The sequence below is a fragment of the Carlito syrichta genome, unplaced genomic scaffold, assembly GCF_000164805.1.
Source record: "Carlito syrichta isolate Samal-C Ts95f unplaced genomic scaffold, Tarsius_syrichta-2.0.1 Scaffold308871, whole genome shotgun sequence".
Classification (NCBI taxonomy): Eukaryota; Metazoa; Chordata; class Mammalia; order Primates; family Tarsiidae; genus Carlito; species Carlito syrichta.
Genome location: NW_007252967.1, coordinates 148,945 through 170,368, shown reverse-complemented (window position 1 = coordinate 170,368; position 21,424 = coordinate 148,945). Strand labels below are relative to the sequence as shown.

The 21,424-nt window shown below is 38.5% G+C and overlaps 1 protein-coding gene across 1 annotated transcript in view; it reads left to right on the top strand.

Moving 5' to 3' along the window:
* The first annotated feature begins 1,945 nt into the window (after positions 1-1,945).
* Positions 1,946-21,424, top strand: part of LOC103268677 (transmembrane and TPR repeat-containing protein 1) — a 75,142-nt gene continuing 55,663 nt past the window's right edge. Inside the window, exons 1-2 of the mRNA XM_008066265.1 lie at positions 1,946-2,055; positions 16,298-16,441. Of these exons, the coding sequence (XP_008064456.1) occupies positions 16,368-16,441 (74 nt within the window). The 5' untranslated portion in view covers positions 1,946-2,055; positions 16,298-16,367. The remainder of the gene's footprint in view (positions 2,056-16,297; positions 16,442-21,424) is intronic.

Here is a 21,424-nt window from a genome sequence, read left to right as displayed (position 1 = left end):
TGACATAAATATGCAGGGCTGTTCTCCAAAGAATCATTCATCACCCTGTCCTGCCACCTGCCAACTCTGCTTCCTGAATTTCTCTTGAATCCTTCTCCTTCCTACACCCACTGCTAAAGTTTTATTCTGACCCTTCTCTCTCTCCTCTCCTCCATTCTTATCTTCTTCTCCTCCCCGCTCCCCTTCCATCTCCTCCTCTCTGAAGTTTGCACAGCTGTTCCCCATAAGGTCTCCACATTCCTAGCCTTTCCTCTTGCCAATTGTTTCCAATTGCAGCCAGAGCAATCCTTCTCCAATGCTCAATTATCAGTCTTGCTTCTCTGTTGGAGATAGCCCACCACCACCCCACTGACTCCTTGCTGCTCTTCAGATAAAACCCAAAGTCTCCAGGGTGACTCACAAGGCCCCTTAGTGTCTCTAGCTAGCCTCTCTGAATTCCTTTCAGTTGCTCAGAAGCTCCAGGCTCTCTTTTCTTTAGGTCCTCTGTTTAGGCCATCCCACTGCCTGTCTCTCCAGAGGTTAATGTAACAGAATTCTTATCTTAAGTCTCAGTTTTGCTGTCATTGTCTTCTGGAAGCCTCCTCTGACCCCCATTCTGGGATAAGCATATGATACTTCTTAACACACTGCTTACCTATTGTTACTTGCCATTTTATAATCACCCGTGTTTCCTAATTGTCCCTATTTCTTCACTCCTGTAAGCTCCTTGAGGGTAGGGACTCTGACCATCTTATATCTCCAGAATTCGGCACAGCATGTGGCCCTGGAGGTGCTCTATGAAGATGATAAACAACTGTACCATTTACAGAGAAATGCTTGCAAACTGATTTTATCAAACCATCTCACTTCTGGAATGGTATCTCTTTTTTATGGCTCTGCTTGGGCCTACATTAACTTTTGCTTTTCCTTTTCTTCCATTCACTCAGCCCCTACACCAGGGCCGAGCATGTGATAACTATCTCAAGTAAGCCTGACTTTACTACACATCGTTGTTGAATAATGAAGGACCTTTCTGGGTCCCCGTGCACAAGTCTAGATCTGAAATGTGTTTTCCTTTTAACATGGCACCCTGAGAACTGTGCACATCGAGAAAGAAGCAATGACTTTGTAGGTGGGAGGGAGATGGGAGAGAGTCTTGCTGTTGTTTGCATGGATTTATAGCCATGTGTTTATAGTGCTGGATGAGGGGAAAGAATAAAGGGAAAGAAGGCAGAGAATAAAGGGCACCATGTGTTACTTCTCATGTTTTGTAGAGGAGGTTGTGGTTATGGGCTATTTTCATTTTATGAAAACCATTTAGTCTTTTCTTTCTCTTGCTGTTTATTGTACACACATAGATCACTTAGGCTATTTCGTTGCGTCTCCGTGAATAGAAAGCCTGTCACTGAGACAGACATGAAAGGAAGGAAGGGTTTGTCTAATGCTGAAACTCCTTTAGAAGGATGAGTGTCTGTAATCAGCCTCTGCAGATCTGACTGTGCAGCAGCCCCAGTGTCGTTGCGTCTTCTGCCCCCACACCGTGAATTACAAGAGCCAGATTGGCCCTATAAGTGCAAGGTTACATGTGTCTTTCATTGTGCAGTGTGCTCTGGAGTCTATCGTTAAGCCTTGCTGTGCTTCTAGAGGATGCCTAAGGTGAGGTGACAGAGTCTTGCCCAGGCTCCAGCTGTGTCTCTTGACACAACAAAGGCCCTGTCTTAACATGCTAAAGGCATTTTCTTCATGCTCACTTAGCATCTTTGTTCAGTTCTGCATAACTATGTACTGCCTTTCCTGCAGAAAGCAATGTTTAGTAAATTATATACCATTCATTTTGGAAGCCTTGTCTTAGATGGATACAATGGGTATTTCAAATACAAGTGTATGAAGCTGTGAGTAAAACATGTAGAAATCTGACAATAATATTCTTTATTGATTTGTTTAAAAATTTATTAATTCTAGGTCTGGAGTTCATACTCTGCCTCATAATGCCAAGGTTCACTACAACTATGCGAATTTTCTGAAGGACCAAGGTCGGAACAGAGAAGCCATCTACCACTACAGAACGGCCCTCAGGTAAGTGTCATGAAGGGAGTGTGTTGGCTATTATGCTTTGAAGACTTTTGTTTATTTCACTTATTTCCTCCCAGTATGGGAGGTTGTTTGTTTGTCCTGACAGTGAACATATCCTTGAAGGGGGTATAACTCTCTGACTTTGAGTTTTTAGCTTAGTATTTAAGTATTTTATAAGTACAATAACTCCACTTTTCTTCTAATTCTTTGTTTTTTATTGTAAAAGTTTTCATTGCTACACATGACGTAATGAAGTGACACTCAGTTGCATATGCAAGCAGGAGTTGTTTGTCAGAAACTGAATTCTTAATGATATGTGTGTGGAAATCTCTAGGCAACCTATGTTTGAAAGTATTCATATCAAGACATTTGAGTATAGAAATAAAATGAATGAAAACAGTAAGACATTTGATTACCATGTTGGGAATGTGTTAATTGTGTGTGTGTGTACACATTCCCTAACACTCTCCTTATATTCTTTCAAGGGAAGAGAGAATATTAAACATGTCCTTAGAGGTGACTTTAAGTGAAACTAGAAATTTAAGTTCTGCTTGACCAGCAGAAATCTGTAGGTACTCTTTTAAATTGCAGCTCTGACTTTCAAGATGGTTTTCTCTAAAAGGTCCTAGATAATAATTGTACTTAACCTTAAACGTGGAGTTTTGTAATCTCCATTGATGGGCAAATCAAGCAATGTGAATCTTCTCCTTTATTGAATACTTTGCTGCTCACAGAAGCCTTTTGAAGAGGTCCCCGTTCTACCACAAACTGGCCCACATTTGGTTGAATTTACTGAAACTGTTCCACTTTGGGACATGCATACATCTACCGACAAATCATATATTTCACTAAAGTTTCTATTAGGATTGTCTCAAGGCTTAGTGTGGAGTTGTCTTTATTATGACCTACACAAGCATGTTGCTTATTAATCAAAATCTTTAGACTATAGAACCTGTTTCTTAATATTCAATATGGCAAAAGTCTCAAACCAAAAACCATACACATTAAGTTACTGTCAGATGCTTTTCCAAACATTACAAAAAATTTGAGTTCCAGAGGAGTAATTGTAACAAGGTTTGGTGTTGAAGAATAGTTTTTATTAAGGAATAGAAGGTAGTTTTTAAGATTTAATAAAGAATTACGTTCTTGGGAGTGGTGGCTCACACCTATAATCCCAGCACTTTTGGAGGCCAAGGTGAGAAGATTGCCTGAGCCCATGGGTTTGAGACCAGCCTGGGCAGCTTGGCAAGGACCTCATCTCTACAGTAAATCAAAAAATTAGCCAGGCGTGTTGGTGCATGCCTGTAATTCCAGTTACTTGGAAGGCTGAGGTGGAAGGATCACCTGAGTCCAGCAGGTTGAGGCTGCAGTGGCTGTGAGTGTGCCACTGCACTCCAGCCTAGGCAACAGCGTCAGACTCCAACTCAAAAAAAAAAAAAATTATATTCTTTCACAAGAAGACAGTTTCCAAAATGTTTACAATTCTTATCTCTGGTGGGTGAGAGTGTGGTTTAAATTTTTCTATTTATTTTCCTGTGTGTTTCAGGTATTCCACAATGAAAATCTATTACTTTTGCAATGAGGAAATGTCATATTTTAAAAAGGCATATTTCTTCAAGGGTACATATAAAGCGTACTTTGGATTTAATATTTAATTGATGTTTAACAATTTTAGATAGCATTCTTGAAGAGAAGAAAAAAGCACTAAGTTTGTCTGAAAAATATTGGTTGCAAGGAAGTGTTATTAGTATCTTTTAAAATCTGTTTTATTGTTACAGACTATTTTTTTGTCAAGTTCAAACAGAATAATAAGTCGACCCCTAAGGCACAGCTTGGGGCAAAAGTATAAATTAAGCAAAGTTCTCTGGAAGTTGATTTTAGAGAATTATAGTAGCTGGTTGAGTTCTTTTTCTTCTTTCCTGTGAGATAATAAAAATAAATGTTTGCTTCAGCAACTGTGCTTCTGGAAGAAATGTGTCCCTTGAGAAATGGGGGAAAACAATTAAAGCTATAAATACTATATTGCATAGTAATTAGATAAGTATTTTATGCTCTCACACCAGGCTCAAAATATTTCTGGTTGAAAATATAATTTTCGTATGGATACCTCTGTGGTGAATTTTCAACCGATGTGGTTGTGGTTTTTTGCTTGTTTGTTTTTAAAATAAATTGTCACTGTGTTAGAGAGAAAAGAAAAATACCAGGGCTATTCATCATTTTGATGATTATTTATCCTCAGTGACTGGAAGAGTGCCCTTATTTTGATGTTGCTATTTCTTTGTGGAAGTTGCTGAGGCAGGGATTCCTCTCCCTCCCAGTTGCTCTACCTTTCTCTACCTCCACTTTAGTGTATCTGATGTTTTCCATATTTGTACACAGCAAGAAAGAGAGTGATTAGAGAAATGCAAGGTTAAAGGTGCTATTACCTGAGATCACTTCCAACAATTACCCATTACCATTTTCATGACCATATAGATTCCAAAGGCAATGGTGAAATTAGTCATAAGGTTGTAGCTATACTAATCTCCTTTTTGGCTGGCTTACAGTTCTAAAAATAACACTATATTCAGTTAATAATTGTATATGACATGAATATCCTCCTTCTTTTAAACTCTATTTTTTAAATAATGCAGAAATACTTCTGACTTCTCCTCCCTTTTGGTATACATCATTTATTAGATTTCTGTAGTGTAATGGAAATCTCCTCTGAAAAATGGTGTAGCTAAGGTTATGTATTCAGTGTAAAACCCAAATCATCAAAGAAAAATGTCAGAACCCTTTCCTTAAATCTTCAGCAAACATGAGTGTTAGCTTTGCTTTGCTGTGAGGGGCAGCTCTTATGTTTACACCTACTGCAGTACCATAAGGCTTGAGATTCTCTATGCTGGAGATTCAGAAAACTACTGTCAGATCTACCATATGCCCCCAGAACTTTCTAACCATTCAGGAGGTTTCTAACATCTACCTCATGTGATGGGAATAGAAAATCCAGAGGCCACCCAACAATTTAGCTTTTTTGACACAAAACTCCCAAGAAATGCTTCAGCTGTGAAGTCCATAAGGGGAAATGGTGATCCTGGGTACATAAAGTGGAGAAGTTACTGAATGTGTCCTTGGCTACATGTGTACTTTTTCGATTAGCTTAAAAGTTCAGTTAAAAATGGAGAATCATAAAACAAATTAAGCACACTCTTGAGTATTTTATTTTTCCCGGAAACTTCAAATGTGCATTCATTCACCAATCTTCTAATGTCAAATCAAGTTCTTTTGAGTAAGAGTCTACTGATTAGAATCTGCAAAAACCACATTCATAATTCATTGCTATGAGTATCACTTTTGATATCTTAAATTGGGATGAAAATTTAAAGATACTTGCAAAGTGATTTGAGTAGACTATCTGAGATTTTTCTGATTTTTCTCCTCCAGATTTTTATAATTATTTCACATCTCATTCAGCAGCAATTTTTTTTGAACAACTTTCCTTTTTTGAGTATTTTTAGAGTACTTATTTTCTATAGAAATAATTCTTATTTCACATTTAAGTTTTATCAGTATGAAAGACCAGACTCTTTTCTATAGACATAACCAAATTTTCTTTGTGCTTTAATGTTCCAATACAAAAGAAGTCTCCATCACTATTTAGTTGGCTAACACATGAGAAAGGTGGAAGTAAAATCTCTCTGATTAGAATTTGGTTAATGTATAAAATAGAGACTTATGATGATACTGTCTAATGGTATGATTCTTTGTAGTCCTTCCTGTATGGATAACTGGAACTAAGGAGGCTCCATTAGACTGCAATAGGGTATGCGGAAAAAAGGAAGTAATAGAGAGAAGAAACATCTTATCATTAATCTAAAGAAATTATCCATGTCTAACTAACCACTGTTCATTGATGTCCTGAGTATATCAATAAGATTACAGTACTTAATTATAATTCCTTTTAGTAATGCTATTTATAAAACTATGTTTCGTCAAGTTCAAACAGAAAAATAACGCAGATCCCAAGGCACATCTTGGCGCAAAGTCTGAACTTGTTTCAATGAGGAATCAATGAGTATTTTAAAAATCCTTCTTTACTCAGCTTATTTTGAATAAACATTGAAGATTACTCTCTCATGACTACAAGTGGCCTTGCATACCAGCTGTCATGTATTTCTGGAAATAATTTCAGTACCATTTGTTAGCCAGGCTTAACAAGTGGAGATGTGTTCTTCAGCTGGTGTGGTATTTTCATTTATGAATATGTTTTCCAGTATTACAAGTAGACACTTGACATTATTTTTGTTTCTTTTTGTTGATGAAATTACATTCTCACTATATATGTTGTGTTAATTAAATCTGACAGTTTTATTCATTAAATGCAGGGAATTAAACATTATTTTACTTAGAAAAAACTAGAATTTAAGTCACATTGTGGGTCGTATTTATGAACTGAATTTCAAAATGAAAGCTCCATAATTATTTTTAAAAAGTTTCACTCTCTCTGACTGCCTTTTTTCTGTCTTATATAACTTTTTTACTTTAAAAAAACCTTGCATAGGTACAGTTCCCTAGGAAAGAGAATCCAGAGCAGAGATTTACACGCATGAAGTTTATCAAGGGGTGCCTTCGGAATGCTAGGGTGGCAGAAGGGACTGAGGGAGCTGTTGAGATGCAATGCACTTTCAATGAAGGTCTCAGCGAATTCTGGAGGCATGAGATTTACCTTTGAACCCCCTTTTCAACCAGTCACTCCACTCAGGACAGGAGTGTAGCTTGAGTGAGGCAGCTCCCAAAGGATGCCCAGAGAGGAGTTGTGCTCTGAACTGTCAATAACCAACATTCCTGGGGGCGGGGGACATAGAGGGGGGAGATTACGCACCCAGGACTTGAAGGAAGACTCTGTGGTGCAAAATGGAATCCATTATACTGGCTTCATTTATGATTTCTTATATAAGGAAATAAGACAGTTATAGCAGAATAGGGTTTAGATTTTCTGTTAAAGTGAGAATAAGGATGCTGCATCCCTCATAGTGTTGGAGGATTATGAGATAATTCATATTATCGATGTCTAAATACCTGGCAATGATAATGGAGGAGACCCAAAAACAACTAGAATTATTTTTTAGTGGAGGGTCTTTTATAGTACAGGCATCCCTTGCTAGGTAAGTTGTTCTAGGAACCATCAGCATCAGTGTACAAGTTAGTGTTGTTATAAGAAGCTATATTCAGCTTCAGTGAATATTTTTTTTATGGAGATTTCTTGAATGTGTTTGCCCATTTCATGATGGGTGATTTACACAAATAACCACCCCACACTACACTGAGTTTCAATAGTTTTTGATCAAAAAGGGCATGTCTCCCATGCCCCACCCTCCCTATTCACCCTATCTCACCCTGAGCCACTTTTTTTGTTTCCTCAGATGAAAAAAGTCCTCAAAGGAAAATGTTTTGCCTATGTGGAAGAGGTGAAACAAAAAACACTAGAAGCACTAAAAGACATCAAAATTGATGAGTTAAAAAACTGTTTTGAGCAGTGGAAAAAGTGTCTCCATAGATGTAGTGCATCAAACAGAGAGTACTCTGAAGGTGACTGAAGTTTAAATATGTAAAAATAAATACACACATTTTTATAAGTGAATTCCAGGTTTTTTGGGGTCCCATCTCATATGCTGAGTAAACGTGATTGACATACAGAATCTGACACCTTTCCCCACCTCCACTGTCCCATCACTTCTTACCTAGACTACTTACAAGATACTCCCAACTGATATCCCACCTTTTACCCTTGGCCCCTCCCTGCAGCCCCTGGGCTGTTCCATTCACAGCAATCTCAGGCTCACAAGGCTCCAGTGGCCCCATCTTACTCACAGGGAATTTCGGAGTTCCTGCCGCAACTCCATACATACCCTGCAGCCTACCCTGAAAATTTTGGACTTGCTAGCCTCCACCATCAGTCCTGTGAGCCAATTCCTTAAAATAAATCTCTCTCTCTATAAATATACACACTGACTAATATGGATTCTTCTCTCTTACTACCCTATGGTTTTTCTCTTCTGACACTGGTTGATTCCTTCTTCTGTGCTCAGGGTTCCATCATTTCCAGCTTCTCAGAGATTTTATTTATAATCCTTTCTTTAAATCCTTGGTTTTCTCCCCTTCAACTGGTATGCTCCCATTACATTTAAATATTGTTCTCCTCTTTCTTTTTTTTTTTTTTTGAGTTGGAGTCTCACTCTGTCACCCAGACTGGAGTGCCATGGCTGCTCCCGGCCACCGCAGCCTTGACCTGCTGGACTCCGGCGATCCTTCTGCCTCAGCCTTCCAAGTAGCTGGAACTACAGGCACGCACTACCACACCTGGCTAATTTTTGATTTATTGTAGAGATGAGGTTTCGCCAAATTGCCCAGGCGGGTCTCGAACCCGCGGGCTCAGGCAATCCACTCACCTCAGCCTCCCAAAGGCGCGGGATTACAGGCTGAGCCACTGAGCCCGGCTTTTTCTGTCATTTCTTTATACTGTTCTGCCACTACCAAACTCTTAATGGAGCAGTTCTCAGGTCCCTCTCCTCCTCCCCTAGGCCTTCTTCTCCTCTCAATCTGAGCTTTCTTTCTAAGGGTTTTCTTCAGTTCCAAAGATTTCAGTTAACATCTGTGTAATGCTGATTAACTCTTAGATCTATAACTTTGCCTCATATCTTTCCCCCAATGACCAGAGCCATCTCCTCAGCTGATTGCTGAACATTTCCACTAATTGCCCTCTGCACCTCAGACTCAGCTGATCACCTTCTCTCTAAAACCTGCTCCTTGTCCTTTATTTCCCTCCTTTCTACCCTGTGCTTTCAGCCAGAGTAAAATTGTTTCTCGAGTTCTGTTTGGTTTTGCTCTCTCTTTCTCTTTCAGCTTTCTCTTTACTACTGCGGGCTCTTAGCAGAGGGTCTGGCACGTTATAGGTGCTCAATAAATATCTGTGGAGGCCAAGTGCGGTGACTTGAGCCTGTAATCCTAGCACTTTGGGAAGCCAAAGCGAGAGGATTGCTTGAACCTAGGAGTTTGAGACTATCCTAAGCAACATAGTGAGACCTTGCCTCTACAAAAGTCAATGAGTTGGCTAGGTGTGGTGGCACATGCCTGTAGTCCTAGCTACTCAGAGGACTGAGGCAGAAGGATCACCTGACCCCAGAAGGTCAAGGCTAGGCTGAGGCATGATCATGCCACTGCCCAGCAGCCTGGGCCACAGAATGAGACCCCTGCTCAAAAAAAAAAAAAAAAAGTTGTGGAAAAAAAGGTTGAATGAGCATAATGCATAAAATTCCTGTCATCAGAGCACAATTCCATAAAGGCAAGCAGCGTTTCTCAATGGTGGGGCTGTTGACATTTGGAGTAGAACAACTTTTTATCATGCAGGACTGCCCTATGCATTGCAAGATGTTTAACACTCCTAGCTCCTGCCCATTATATGTCAGTGGTGATCCCTAGTTCCTTCGGTAGATATTCAGAATATGCGTCTCCTCTTCTCCCCAACCCTCATGTCTCCTGTCTTGGCAATTATTGATTGGGAATATGGACATACTTTTCCTGCCCACCAGTATCTCTTCTCTAAGTTAATCCATCAACCACGGTGCATTCATGCTAGGAAGTGCACACTTCCTAGGGCAAGGATCTCAGCTGCACACTGATCTGTCACACAGGAACCACGCAGGACTTTGAATCTCCTCATAACCTTGGATATAGCTTTTTCAATGACACGTGTCTAGAATTCCATTTGGTGTTGAGCATATTAGAAGAACTTGGGAGAAAATTGCTCTGGTGCCTATGGGAATTATTTGCTTCAAATGATGAAGGATTGACAGGTTTTAGAGTGAGTGCTTGACAAAGAACATTCCTGCATTCTTAAAATGGAGAGGGTTACTCGTCCTTCACATCTGAGAACTCCAGGTATAGGAGAAACAGATGGACACAAGATGACTTGAATGTTCACTGAGTTAGTGACGAAGAAATAATGGGTGTTGTTTTGACTGATGGGAGCAAGTCAAAGGTTATCAGCAACAGTGACGAGAATGATTTTTCAGAGGATGAAAAATCCATATGAGGGAAGGATCACTGGCTGCTTTAGCCAGCATGAGTTCATTAGGGATATGGAGGGAGCCCAAACCACCCAGAGGTCCTGCCACTGACCCCAAAACGTTAAGCGTAGATAGTATAACAGGTATGATGATGGATATTTTTATACCACCACTTCATTTGTTCACATAGCCTATTTTTCCACAGAGAAGCTCAGTATGTTATGAACCTTATTTATTTTTTTGTAGAAAGCAACCAAAGCACAGACATAAATCCAAAATCACAGAGCTAGAAAGTCTCCCATGGCTTCTGACTCCAAATCCAGTTATTTTCCATTCAACAAAGCAGTTTCCTATCCACCCTGCCACAAAAAAACAAAGTTCACCTTCATCACCCCAAGCCTGTGAGAAGGGTTAATTATGTTCACCATTTCTATTTAAAAGAGTGGAGAAGTATTTAATTCAGTAAATTTCCCAATCTCAAAAAGTAAATTCACAGGAATCAGGAAAATCCAGCCATTTAAAATGACTCATTTCCTAAGGGCATCTGGAAAAAGACAGTGGTTTGACTCTAAGTAGTCTTAGAAAATCAACTGGGCGGGGTCCTTCTGGATCACTATTGGAGGTCATCCATTGTGAGAGGGCAGATGACTTATTTGGCCTCTTATTGGAGGATGTGTCACATTTCCCTAAATTGCATTTGGGTTTTTTTTCCCCAAGGCTATCTATAATGGATCAGAGGGAAGGCAGTGCAGAAAGAAAGTGGCAAGACTTATCTACTAGACATTAATGACCATTTCGAACAGTTTGAATTAGACCAATAAAATTATCAGTCTTAACTGGGTGTAATTTAGTGACATGATTATTTCAATTTCATAACATAAAGGAACCAAGCACTTAAAATATGCCAGAAACTTAATATGGTTGGAAATATGCTGTTGACTCCTGAAATGAAGGCTGTTTTGAATATTTTTTAGACCAGTGAAATTCAAATTTATGGTTGAATTTTTTTTCCAGTCATGTTTTTCCTTTGATTCTTTTTTCCCTAACAGGAAATAGAAAATAAACATCTGACCTTAGCATAGTTAACCTCAAATAAATTAATGTGTGGAATGAAAATCAGACAAATAAATCAGGGTGTGTATGCTCTGAAAGGAAATAGCAAAGTGGACCACATGATTCAACATTATTTGAACAATGAAATGCCTTATAAGGTACAGACGATGAAAAATTAACAGCATCCTTAACTTTTGAACAGATTGGACAATATTTAAAATAAATGACTGGAATAAAGCATAAAACCAGACTTTATTCATATACAGCTTATGTCTATGGATCTTTCGTTGAGGTTAAACTTAAGTGTAGATCAGAGAGCACGCGTGTACTCTTATACACTTACTGAGAATTGTTTGTCCTAAATAGCTTTCCATATAATGTGCTTTTCAGAGATGCTTTGATTATTTTGTATGACAGAAGGCAAATTTTTCCACTAAATAAGCATCTCAGTAGCCAAGCTTTCTGGGTATTGAGTTTATTTCACTTCTGCCATTGAAAATTCGTCCCTATAAGATCATAGTTGAATGAGTTAGCCAAAGAAACAAAAACAATAAATTATTCCAAATGGAAGTTCTAACTTGTAGCAGTATATTTGCTGAAGGCCGAATGACAAATGATGTTTGGAAACATAGATTCATAGTAACAATCTGCCTTCTTAACTCTTAAGAACAAAAGTACTCCTGAGATGTCATTTTAAAGTAATCTGTTATCTACTTAGTTTCTCCCAGCCTCTCTGCCTTCAATAGTACAGTAATCCTACTGAAGAAATTTTGAAGGTTGAGACACTGAGAAAGCAGTTTAAAATGCAAAGTACCATTAACATATCCTAGGTCCTTTGGAACACATTTTCTTTTATCTCTGCCTTTCATTTTTGCTTAGGCAATTGTTCCTTCTCAGTGACTTTCTCCTGTTAACATGTTGTTGATGTACATTCTTCAGAAATACAATGACTGGGAATGGAGAGGAATAATGTCGACTACCTTTATTAATTCAGCTTAAGGAAATGCCACAGATAAAAATGAAGAACCCCTAAAGTGCTTGGTGGATGTTATGTTTATCAATAATCTAAACTATCTAATAACTTGGGGAAAAATTATCTTTGGCTCATATAACCACATCTCTATACCTAGATTTCTTTTTTAAAGATTTAAAAAAAAAAAGCTCCCTTGTGCCCCAGATCTATTTGGTAATACAGAGGGTGCCAAAAAAATGTATACATTTTAAGAAAGGAAAAAACTGTATTAAAATTGTTATACTCAATATATACCGATAACAACAGATGAATACAAGTCACATTTGACTTGCAATTACAAGAGGTGCTCACAGGATCCAGACACTTCTGATTACAGCAAACATCTCTTAATGTCTCTTATACTGTATATACAGTTTTTTGGCATCCCCAGTATAATACATTTTTCTCTAGAACAAATTTTTGAAAAGAGATTCCCCATAAACAATAAAAATGTTGAAAAATACTATGAGAAAGAAAATACAGTGACTGTTCTTAAAAACAAGTCTGGGCTGGACATGATGGCTCACACCTTTAATGCCAGCACTTTGGGAGGCTAAGGTAGGAGGATTGCCTGAGCCCTAGGAATTCAAGACCAGTCTAGGCAATAAAGTGAGACTTCATCTCTACAAAAAAATTTAAAAAATTAGCCAGGTGTGGTGGCGTGTTCCTATAGTCCCAGCTAATTTGGATGCTGAGGCAGAAGGATTGCCTGAGTCCAGGAGGTTGAAGCTGCGGTGAGCTGTGATCATGCCATTGCACTCCAGCCTGGGTGACAGAGTGAGTGAGACCCTTTTCTTTAAAAAAAGAGAAAAAAAAGGTTGAAAAAACAGGCTTGAAAAATCACTACTCTGCTCCTGCTCAGTGAAATTTTTGTTGAGATTTTTTGGATGAGGAAGGGAATAATCCCAACAGAATGTTTGTAAAACATACCTGTAGAAGTCAAAGTCAAGATGGACTTAATTTATTCTGACAATTGATGCAGCAACATAGACATCTCTTAAATTATTCATTTTTTCCAATAGAAAATTTCCCTCCTAAAGACCTCAGGATTGAATTAGTTCCAAGCTAATTCATACATAAGTGTTTTTTAAAAGTAAACACAAAATAAATTTTGTCCTTGCATAGGTCTGTAGCAAATAGGAGAGTATATGTTTTAAGATATTTCAATTTATATAATTTTTTAAAGATATTTTTCCTGACCTGGTTGTTAAGAATCCTTTTAATGAAATTCAGCTTTGTTTCATAAATAATGCAATGCTTGCTTGTGACTAAGTGAACCTAATCAGATACGCAGTGAGAGAAAGGATATTGCTAGCAGACCCTTACTATTAGCAAGAATATGCAGTATCTACACATTTTCCAGGTGGAGGACTGCTTTGTGGCAGAATCAGCAAGTCACTGTTGATATCAGCAATCCCCTTCCTTGACGAGGTGCGGCTTTGTTAACAAGGAACTTCTTCCCTGACTATAACCCACCCTGAAGTCTTTTCCTCCTGAAAATCGTGTTTCTGCAGCTACTGACTGGTTCTTAGAGCACAAGGTTCATAACGGTCTTTTCTCTCATGGTTTTTCTATTTGTTTCTCTTTACTTTCCTTCTCAACGTTTTTGGTTTGCTTGTTTGTTTTTGAGAGTCCAGGGTGAACGTGTATTCTGTTTCTGATTTGAAAAAGAGAGAAAGTCACTTCTATAGTCAGTGACCTTTGAAATACATGACTGTTCATTGAAATAGCAGTGTGTCCAGAGTGATGTAAAGTTCATGAAGGTGGCTGAAAACGAGCTGGAGAGGACTCCCATGCTTTCAGAGCAGACAGGCACCTTACATAAGTGAGCCCATTGTGGGAGATATTAATGAAAAGACTGCCTTTTCTTTAGTGTTTTCACCTCAGACGTTTATTTTGAGGACTCCACAGCCTAAAGAAATATGGAAACCATAAGTTGTAAGACATTCCTCCACTGAGATTAAGAAAGGCACATGTCCCAAGTATGTTTTCTGTTACTTCTTGTCATAATGGAAACAGCACAGGAATTGCCCTGACCTTGTTCATTGGACTCTCCATAAATCTTTGGAGGTCAGAGATCTTTGCTTAACATCACAAATAAAAGCTTCTCTAGAAGAATTCGAGTCCTGTCTGTGATGTGCCATGCAGCCACTTCCAAAGTAATTCTTAGACACAGGCAGCCCAGGACACTTTTCTGGTCATGGAGTGAATGGACAAGTACAAGAATATTTTTTGCCTCTCACCATAGCTGCCATACCCTCTAATGGCATCTTAGAGAGAGCACCAAGCACTTTTCTCCCAGGAGCTATGAGGTTGGGTTTTAGGGGCTGCTATCAAGAACCCTTAAGTTGTGCTAATTAAAGGGGATCAGAGAGAAGTAAACAATAGCACATGTGCTGACTCTGTGTTTTCTTCTGTCCAGCTTCCTTTAAGTATATCTCTCCTAACAGTCTTCAAATCTGCTGTGAATAATTAGGGCTTCAAGCTTTGGGAGGATGTAATATTCATTTGAATTGATTCTATCCCTTGTCAGTCAAGAGGCGCATTACAGAGTGTACTCCTGGAAATATGAGTTCTGAAGGATGTTCATAGCCGATCTGTAAGGGAGTAGGAAAGGGTCAAATAAACTTAAACTCTGGTTTGAAATAAGATTTTTTTTAAAAAACAGCTGTGCAACTTGTCTTTCTTGTCCTTTTAATAGGAACTGTTTGTGTCCCAGAACTAAACTGATCTTCTTAGAAGGTACAGAACAGGGGATACGTATGGTGTGTGATTGTCAAGAGACTTGACAAGTACAGATCCTGTTTTTATTACTTGGCATTATCCTGGCATTTCTATATTAAAAGCCGGCTCCACAGACTTATTCAAAGTACTCTGGGAGACAGAGATGGAGCAAACCTATTAGACTGCTAAATATGTCCACTCTAAATATATCAGAAACAACTAAATGATGTAGCCGTGCTGATGTGGCTTCTTTATAGTTTTGAGTTAAGAAAAAAAATGGATTTCTTTCCTACCTTAATCAGCATAGATTTGGCTCAGCAATGGTACTCTGTCCTCCTTTAGATTTGCTTTTGATCATTGGGAATGCTGTTTTTCACTTCATTGTGCATTATTTAATTTTTGATTTTCAAGTGTTCTAAGTTCTTGGGATTTTCATTTTGAGAACTATATCAGGGCAGGTAAAGCCAAATTGCAGTAGGAGGGGGAAATGAGATGACGGGAAATAGAGAATAAAGACAGAGAAGGATTTTGGAGATAAAGCTTATTTTTAGAGAGAGACATGATGTATCATCCTTTCTCAGTCATGGCAGTTTTATTAATACTCCAATTCAAAAATGTTTATGAAGACCTCTCACCCAAGGAACTCCTAGCAAGTGCTATAAATAGCAGGCACTGTACAGGCAACTGGGAAGCAGCTTCACCAGGCCAGAAGAGTGAATTAGTCCAATCTGCTTTGCTATAAAGAAATACCTGAGGCTGGGTAATCTACAAAGATAAAAAGGTTTATTTGGCTCACAATTCTGCGTGGCACTGGCATCTGCCTGCATTCTGGTGAGACCTCAGGAAGCTTTAACTTGTCGCAGAAGGCAAAGTGGTGAGAATGGGAGCAAGAGAGAAAGAGGGTTGTGCCAGGCACTTCTAAACAACTAACTCTCGTGTGAACTAATAGAGTGAGAACTCATTTATTCCCTCAACGGACCCACCCCTGTGACCCAAACACCTTCCACTGGGCCCCACCTCCAACATTTAAACATGAGATTTGGAGGGGACAAACATCCAAACCATATCAGAGGGTTTTCTATTACAGGAAGTGGAAAGCTATCCTAGGCTCCAAAAGACTAATATATGTTTATCCCTGGCAGAGTCACATACTGTGTATTCTTGCATTATTTGGGGGGGTATTTATTTATGTGCTTCCCTGATGTGTGTGTGTGTGTGCGTGCACGTGCGTGTGTGTGTGTATAACTGCAAGAATAGTTGACCAGTCAGACTGGACACAAACCATTCAAGTAAAGGAAGAATTCTGTGTTAGATTTTGGTTGCAGCATACCTGGGGGGAAATAACAGCTAGCTATTCCCAACTTAGAAGCTTTTGAAACATCACAGCTTAATATTTTTAACTTTTCAGATTGTATCCACGCCATGCAAGTGCCCTGAACAACCTTGGGACACTGACAAGAGACACAGCAGAGGCAAAGATGTACTACCAGAAGGCACTCCAGCTACATCCGCAGCATAACCGGGCTCTTTTCAATCTGGGGAATCTCCTTAAGTAAGTGGAACATTTACTATTGACCAGGAGGCCTTATGATTCCAGGAAACCTTTTCTTTCTCAACACTCATGTGATTGTGCTGTTGTTACGTTTTCCTAGAGATTAATAATTAGGGTTCTCAAACTTTGGATGTATGCAATATGCATCAAAATTAGTTCTCCCCGTTATAAATCAGAAAGAGTATTTCCCAGAATGTCTTTCTGGAAATACAAGTTCTGGAAGATGTTCATAAATCTGTCTATCAATCATTTATGAATAGGCAAGAATGGGAAAGGGTTACATGATCAAATAAACTTACAACATGCTGAGTTAAGCAGAGATAGTTCCTTTACTGTGAGAAGCTTTAATATGCTTTGTGAATCTTCAAGAAGGGACTGTGGGGCACAGCATTTCCCAAAGTCTTTTGGGGGACTAGGAGGGGGCATTTCCCAAGAAAAATGTTCCATAGCATACTTTGGGAAAAGCGGTGTTCTCTGAAGGTCTGACCAAAAATGATATAACCACATTTGCAGTTTGTATTATAGGTAAGAAACATAGTGAGGCTTGCTTGTAATTATGAGTGGGAATTAGTAGTGGTGACTTTTGCTCTTAAGACTAATTCTCAGGCATAATCACTGGTGTTCACTTTTCACCCACTACGCTGATAGTGTGGTTAGAGTTACTGAAGACTGAGGTAAAGGGGTACTTTTACATCTTGTGTTTTTACTGATAAAAAGTCTAGGCTTGTTGGTGATGATCCTGGCAATGATAGTAGTAACAGTGGTAATGGTTACAAAATTTAGCTTTTAAATGTAAAGAAAACAGGTTAGAAAACATCAGAAATTGAAATTTAAAATGAAATGAAAATGGCTAGAATCAGAGTGATGATCTATTTACCTGTGCTTGTCAGAATTTTGACCATCCACATACTCACTGACTTGGCTTCTACCTCTTACTTTCAAGAGAACACCTCTTCAATCCTGCTCTTCAAGGCTAATTGTTTACTCCATTCTTTGATTCTCTTCCTAACAGCATTGCCTCTGTAGCTTCAGTAATTCAATGTCATGCATCTTCTTCACCTCCCTGTTTATCCTTGACTTTCACATATTCACTTAGCTCTTCTTACCAGTGTGTGTGTTAATGCATATCGTAATTTAATCTCATTTGAACAGAAGCATCAGAGTGAGTTCATCATGGAATAATCAAATATAGTATAAGCTGATACGTACTGTCCTAGGTCTTAGGAAGTTTTATGAGAATGGCTTTATCCATATGCTGGAACACAAAATCAAGGGACCAATACACAAAAACGAATAAATGCCAATCTAGTACACTTAAATGAAGTGAAAGAAATAAAGTATAAATCAACAAAAACTAAATAAACTTAATTTTTCAAGTTACATGACATTGTTAAAATTTGATAAAAACCGAGAATGCTGAAGACCAAATGAGAAGAGAGATGTGTTCAAACTGTGGCAGAAAAAAAAACTGTTAGTACTTGGAAGTTCCCTTTAAAAATAATAACAAATCAAATGATGAGGGAAATTAACTCTAGTTATTGTAGATAGATACAAGTCATGTTTTTATTTTACTCAATTACTTCTATAAGCACTTATTTCTTTGTGTGAAGTTCTAAGGACCTATGTTTTAAAGTCACATTGCATCTGTTTATGTCCTGCTTAGATCTCAAATAACTTAATGGCTGTATAAAGTCTTTTGGGGTACCTGGATTACCTAGTACAGGTTTCAAAAGTCGTAGATGAGTATTTTTTCCATAGAAGCCAAAGCCAAGTATAATGGCTTGGCTACAAAATGGCATTTCTTATAATATTATGCCATACAAGGCTCTACTTGAAAATGATGGCAGATATTCTTTTAAGTTTCGTCTTGCTGAGACCTGAACAAAAGATGGATACTCTCGCCTTCCTTGGTCAATTCAGATCTTATCACTACTAACATCTTGGATTAGTATATGTGAGTTAAAAATATAGGAAAATATGTTTTAGAACTTGGCAAAAGTTACTTTTCACAGTAGGAGGAGTTATTGGATAAAAGCATAGTATTTTTTTTCTTTTTCAGTAAACATCAATTCTTGATGATTATTCAAATCAACAATAATGCTTTACATTTGTGTAAGACTTTGCAGTTTTCTGAAATATGCTTTTTTAATGGCACCCTTCCAATGAGTCTTTAAAGTGAATAAAGAAGAGAAAATGAGGCCCAGAGAAGTGAAAGGCCACGTACAACCACCTCCATCTGCCTTCTGCTCTTTCCTATTATACCACAGAGCAAAGTGGCTGTCTCTCAGTGTAGGTCAGCCTTAGAATCCAGTAGATTAAAATAATGATCACAACTAATATGTGTAATACTCTCCAGTTTACAGGCAAGTTTATAACATATCCCTTATTTAATCCTAAGACAATCTATTGTGAGAGTTATTACCACCCTCATTCCCTTTTTACTGGTGAGGAAATTGATGCTTAGAGGTTTAATGAGGCCTTGGCATGGCTGTGCTGACCAGGATCGAATCCCTGCCCTTGGACTCCTTGTCCTGATCACTTTCCATTACTTGTGCTGCCCAAGTGGCTCTCCAGTCCAAAAAGTCCAAGGAGTTAACTATGTATTGTGTGACTGTCTTTTGGGAGAAAAGGCCATCCTAACTGTGTCTTTCTTTCTTTCTTTTTTTTTGAGTTGGACTCTCACTCTGTCACCCAGACTGGAGTGCACTGGCCGCTCCCGGCCACCACAGCCTCGACCTGCTGGGCTCCAGTGATCCTTCCGCCTCAGCATTCCAAGTAGCCAGAATTACAGGCATGCGCGACCATGCCCAGCTGATTTTTTTATTTATTGTAGAGATGAGGTCTTGCTGCCCAGGCGAGTCTCGAACCCGCGGGCTCAGGCAATCCACTCACCTCCGCCTCCCAAAGGCGTGGGATTACAGGCTGAGCCACCGAGCCTGGCCTGTGTCTTTCTTAAGGAAACAGTTACCATTAAGTTAACTTTGCCATTATAGCAGTTAACTTTTAAAACTGTGCCCTTTAAAAAATAAATGTAGAACATAACGTTATCTATGTAGAGATAAGCAGTTTAGATTTCATCATCCCTAAGAGGAAAGCACTGTCATTTTTCCTAAATTATAAATGAGGAAACTAAGATTTGAAGAAGATAAGTGATGTGCCAGAGTCCCTTAGTGAGGAATAGATGACATGGGGACAGAACTTTGGTGTGTCTGATCCAAGTCCTCTACCCATAGCCACTGCTCTCTACTGCTTCCTTGTGGCTCACCTCAAAACTGGGCTACAGCTTAGAGCAGCACTACCCTAGAAATATGAGAGCCATATAAGTATTTAACTTTTGTAGATATCTATATCTTAAAACATTAAAAAAGTGGAATTATTTTTTTAACTCTGAGTCTCACCATGCCACCCAGGCTGGAGTGCAGTGGCACACTCAGGGCCACCGCAGCCTTGACCTCTGGGCTCAGGTGATCCTTCCACCTCAGCCTTCCAAGTAGCTGGAACTACAGGCATGCGCCACCATGCCTGGCTAAATTTTCTTGATTTATTGTAGAGACGAGGTTTCACCGAGTTCTGATCTCGAACCCCTGGGCTCAGGCAATCCTCTCACCTCAGCCTCCCAAAGTGCTGGGATTATAGACTTGAGGCACCACTCCCAGCCTGGAATTATTTTTAATAATAAATGTTATTTAACTCCAGTATATCCCAATTATTATACTGGCATGTAATTAATATTAAAACTTAATTTTTAAAATTTAACAGGTAAAAGATTAAAAATATCAAATATCAATGACATGATATGCATTTTTAAAAAAATAAACCTTTAAAATCCAGTAGATGCTTTACACTTAAAGCACATCTTAGACCAGCCATATTTCAGGTGTTCAACAGCCATATGTGATTAGTGGCTACTATATTGGACATCAAGACTTTTATTAATAACCTTGACTTTGAGAGAAAGATGAGTCTATGTCCAGGCCGGAAGCTCTAAGTAAGATGTGACTCTGTCAGTGTATCCAAGCAGTCTTACAGCAATACATTTGAATTCTTGGAATTATATGATGGACAGCTTTAGACCCATTCACAGCAGTAGACTTCACTGAGTGTTATTCAAATATATTTGGCCTCTTTTATGAGCATTTCACTGGACTTTGAAGCTAATCTGTTATGATTCTGCGCAGCACAGTTACAGTGTGAGAGGTTGATAAGAAACAGCTTTCCATGCCAGTGCTCTTAATTTATATTAATTATTGTTGGCTTTGCTTGGAAGCTAAAATGTCAAAAAAGAAAAAGAAAAAAAGAAAATAGGCAAGATTAGCATAAACTTTTTATGGATGAACAGAGCAGAAGTCCCTGGTGGCTCAAGAGAATATAATAGAATATTTAAATTCAGGGTATGGGAAAATATCTCTGTGAATGCTTAGTTAAAATAGCTGCTGGTGTTTCTTACTGAAATGGACTATGAAAAGAACTTCTTGAAGAGTCATGTCATACCTCTCTCATTGCCAAACTACCTTCTATTCACATTAAAGGATATAATGTTATATAGGTATTACAATAAATCTTATAATCAAAACTCAGAGGAAAGTATAACAGAATGTCCAATAATTGAACTACATAAAAGATGAATTTGTTAACAGCATACATTTGATTTCCTTTAGTCTGATCCTTTAGACAATTGAATTTCTAAAGAACATTGGGACATAGAAAGAAAGGTAACAATTATCTTGAAAAAAAAATTAAATGTTTAGGACTAGCGTTAGTACTAGTCTCACAACATTTTATTTCCTAAAAAGGAAGTTTATGCATTAAAGCTAGTAATTCTCCCCTTCTCTACTTTTTAACTGAAGACCCATAGAGTATATAATGCCAGCCCCATGGATAAACAAAACTTTTAGAGGTCCTTAATGTTGCGTTATTATATCAGCTTTGGGTGGGCACATTATATATCTTCCTCTTGAAGTGAAGTCCTGCTGACTACCCCTG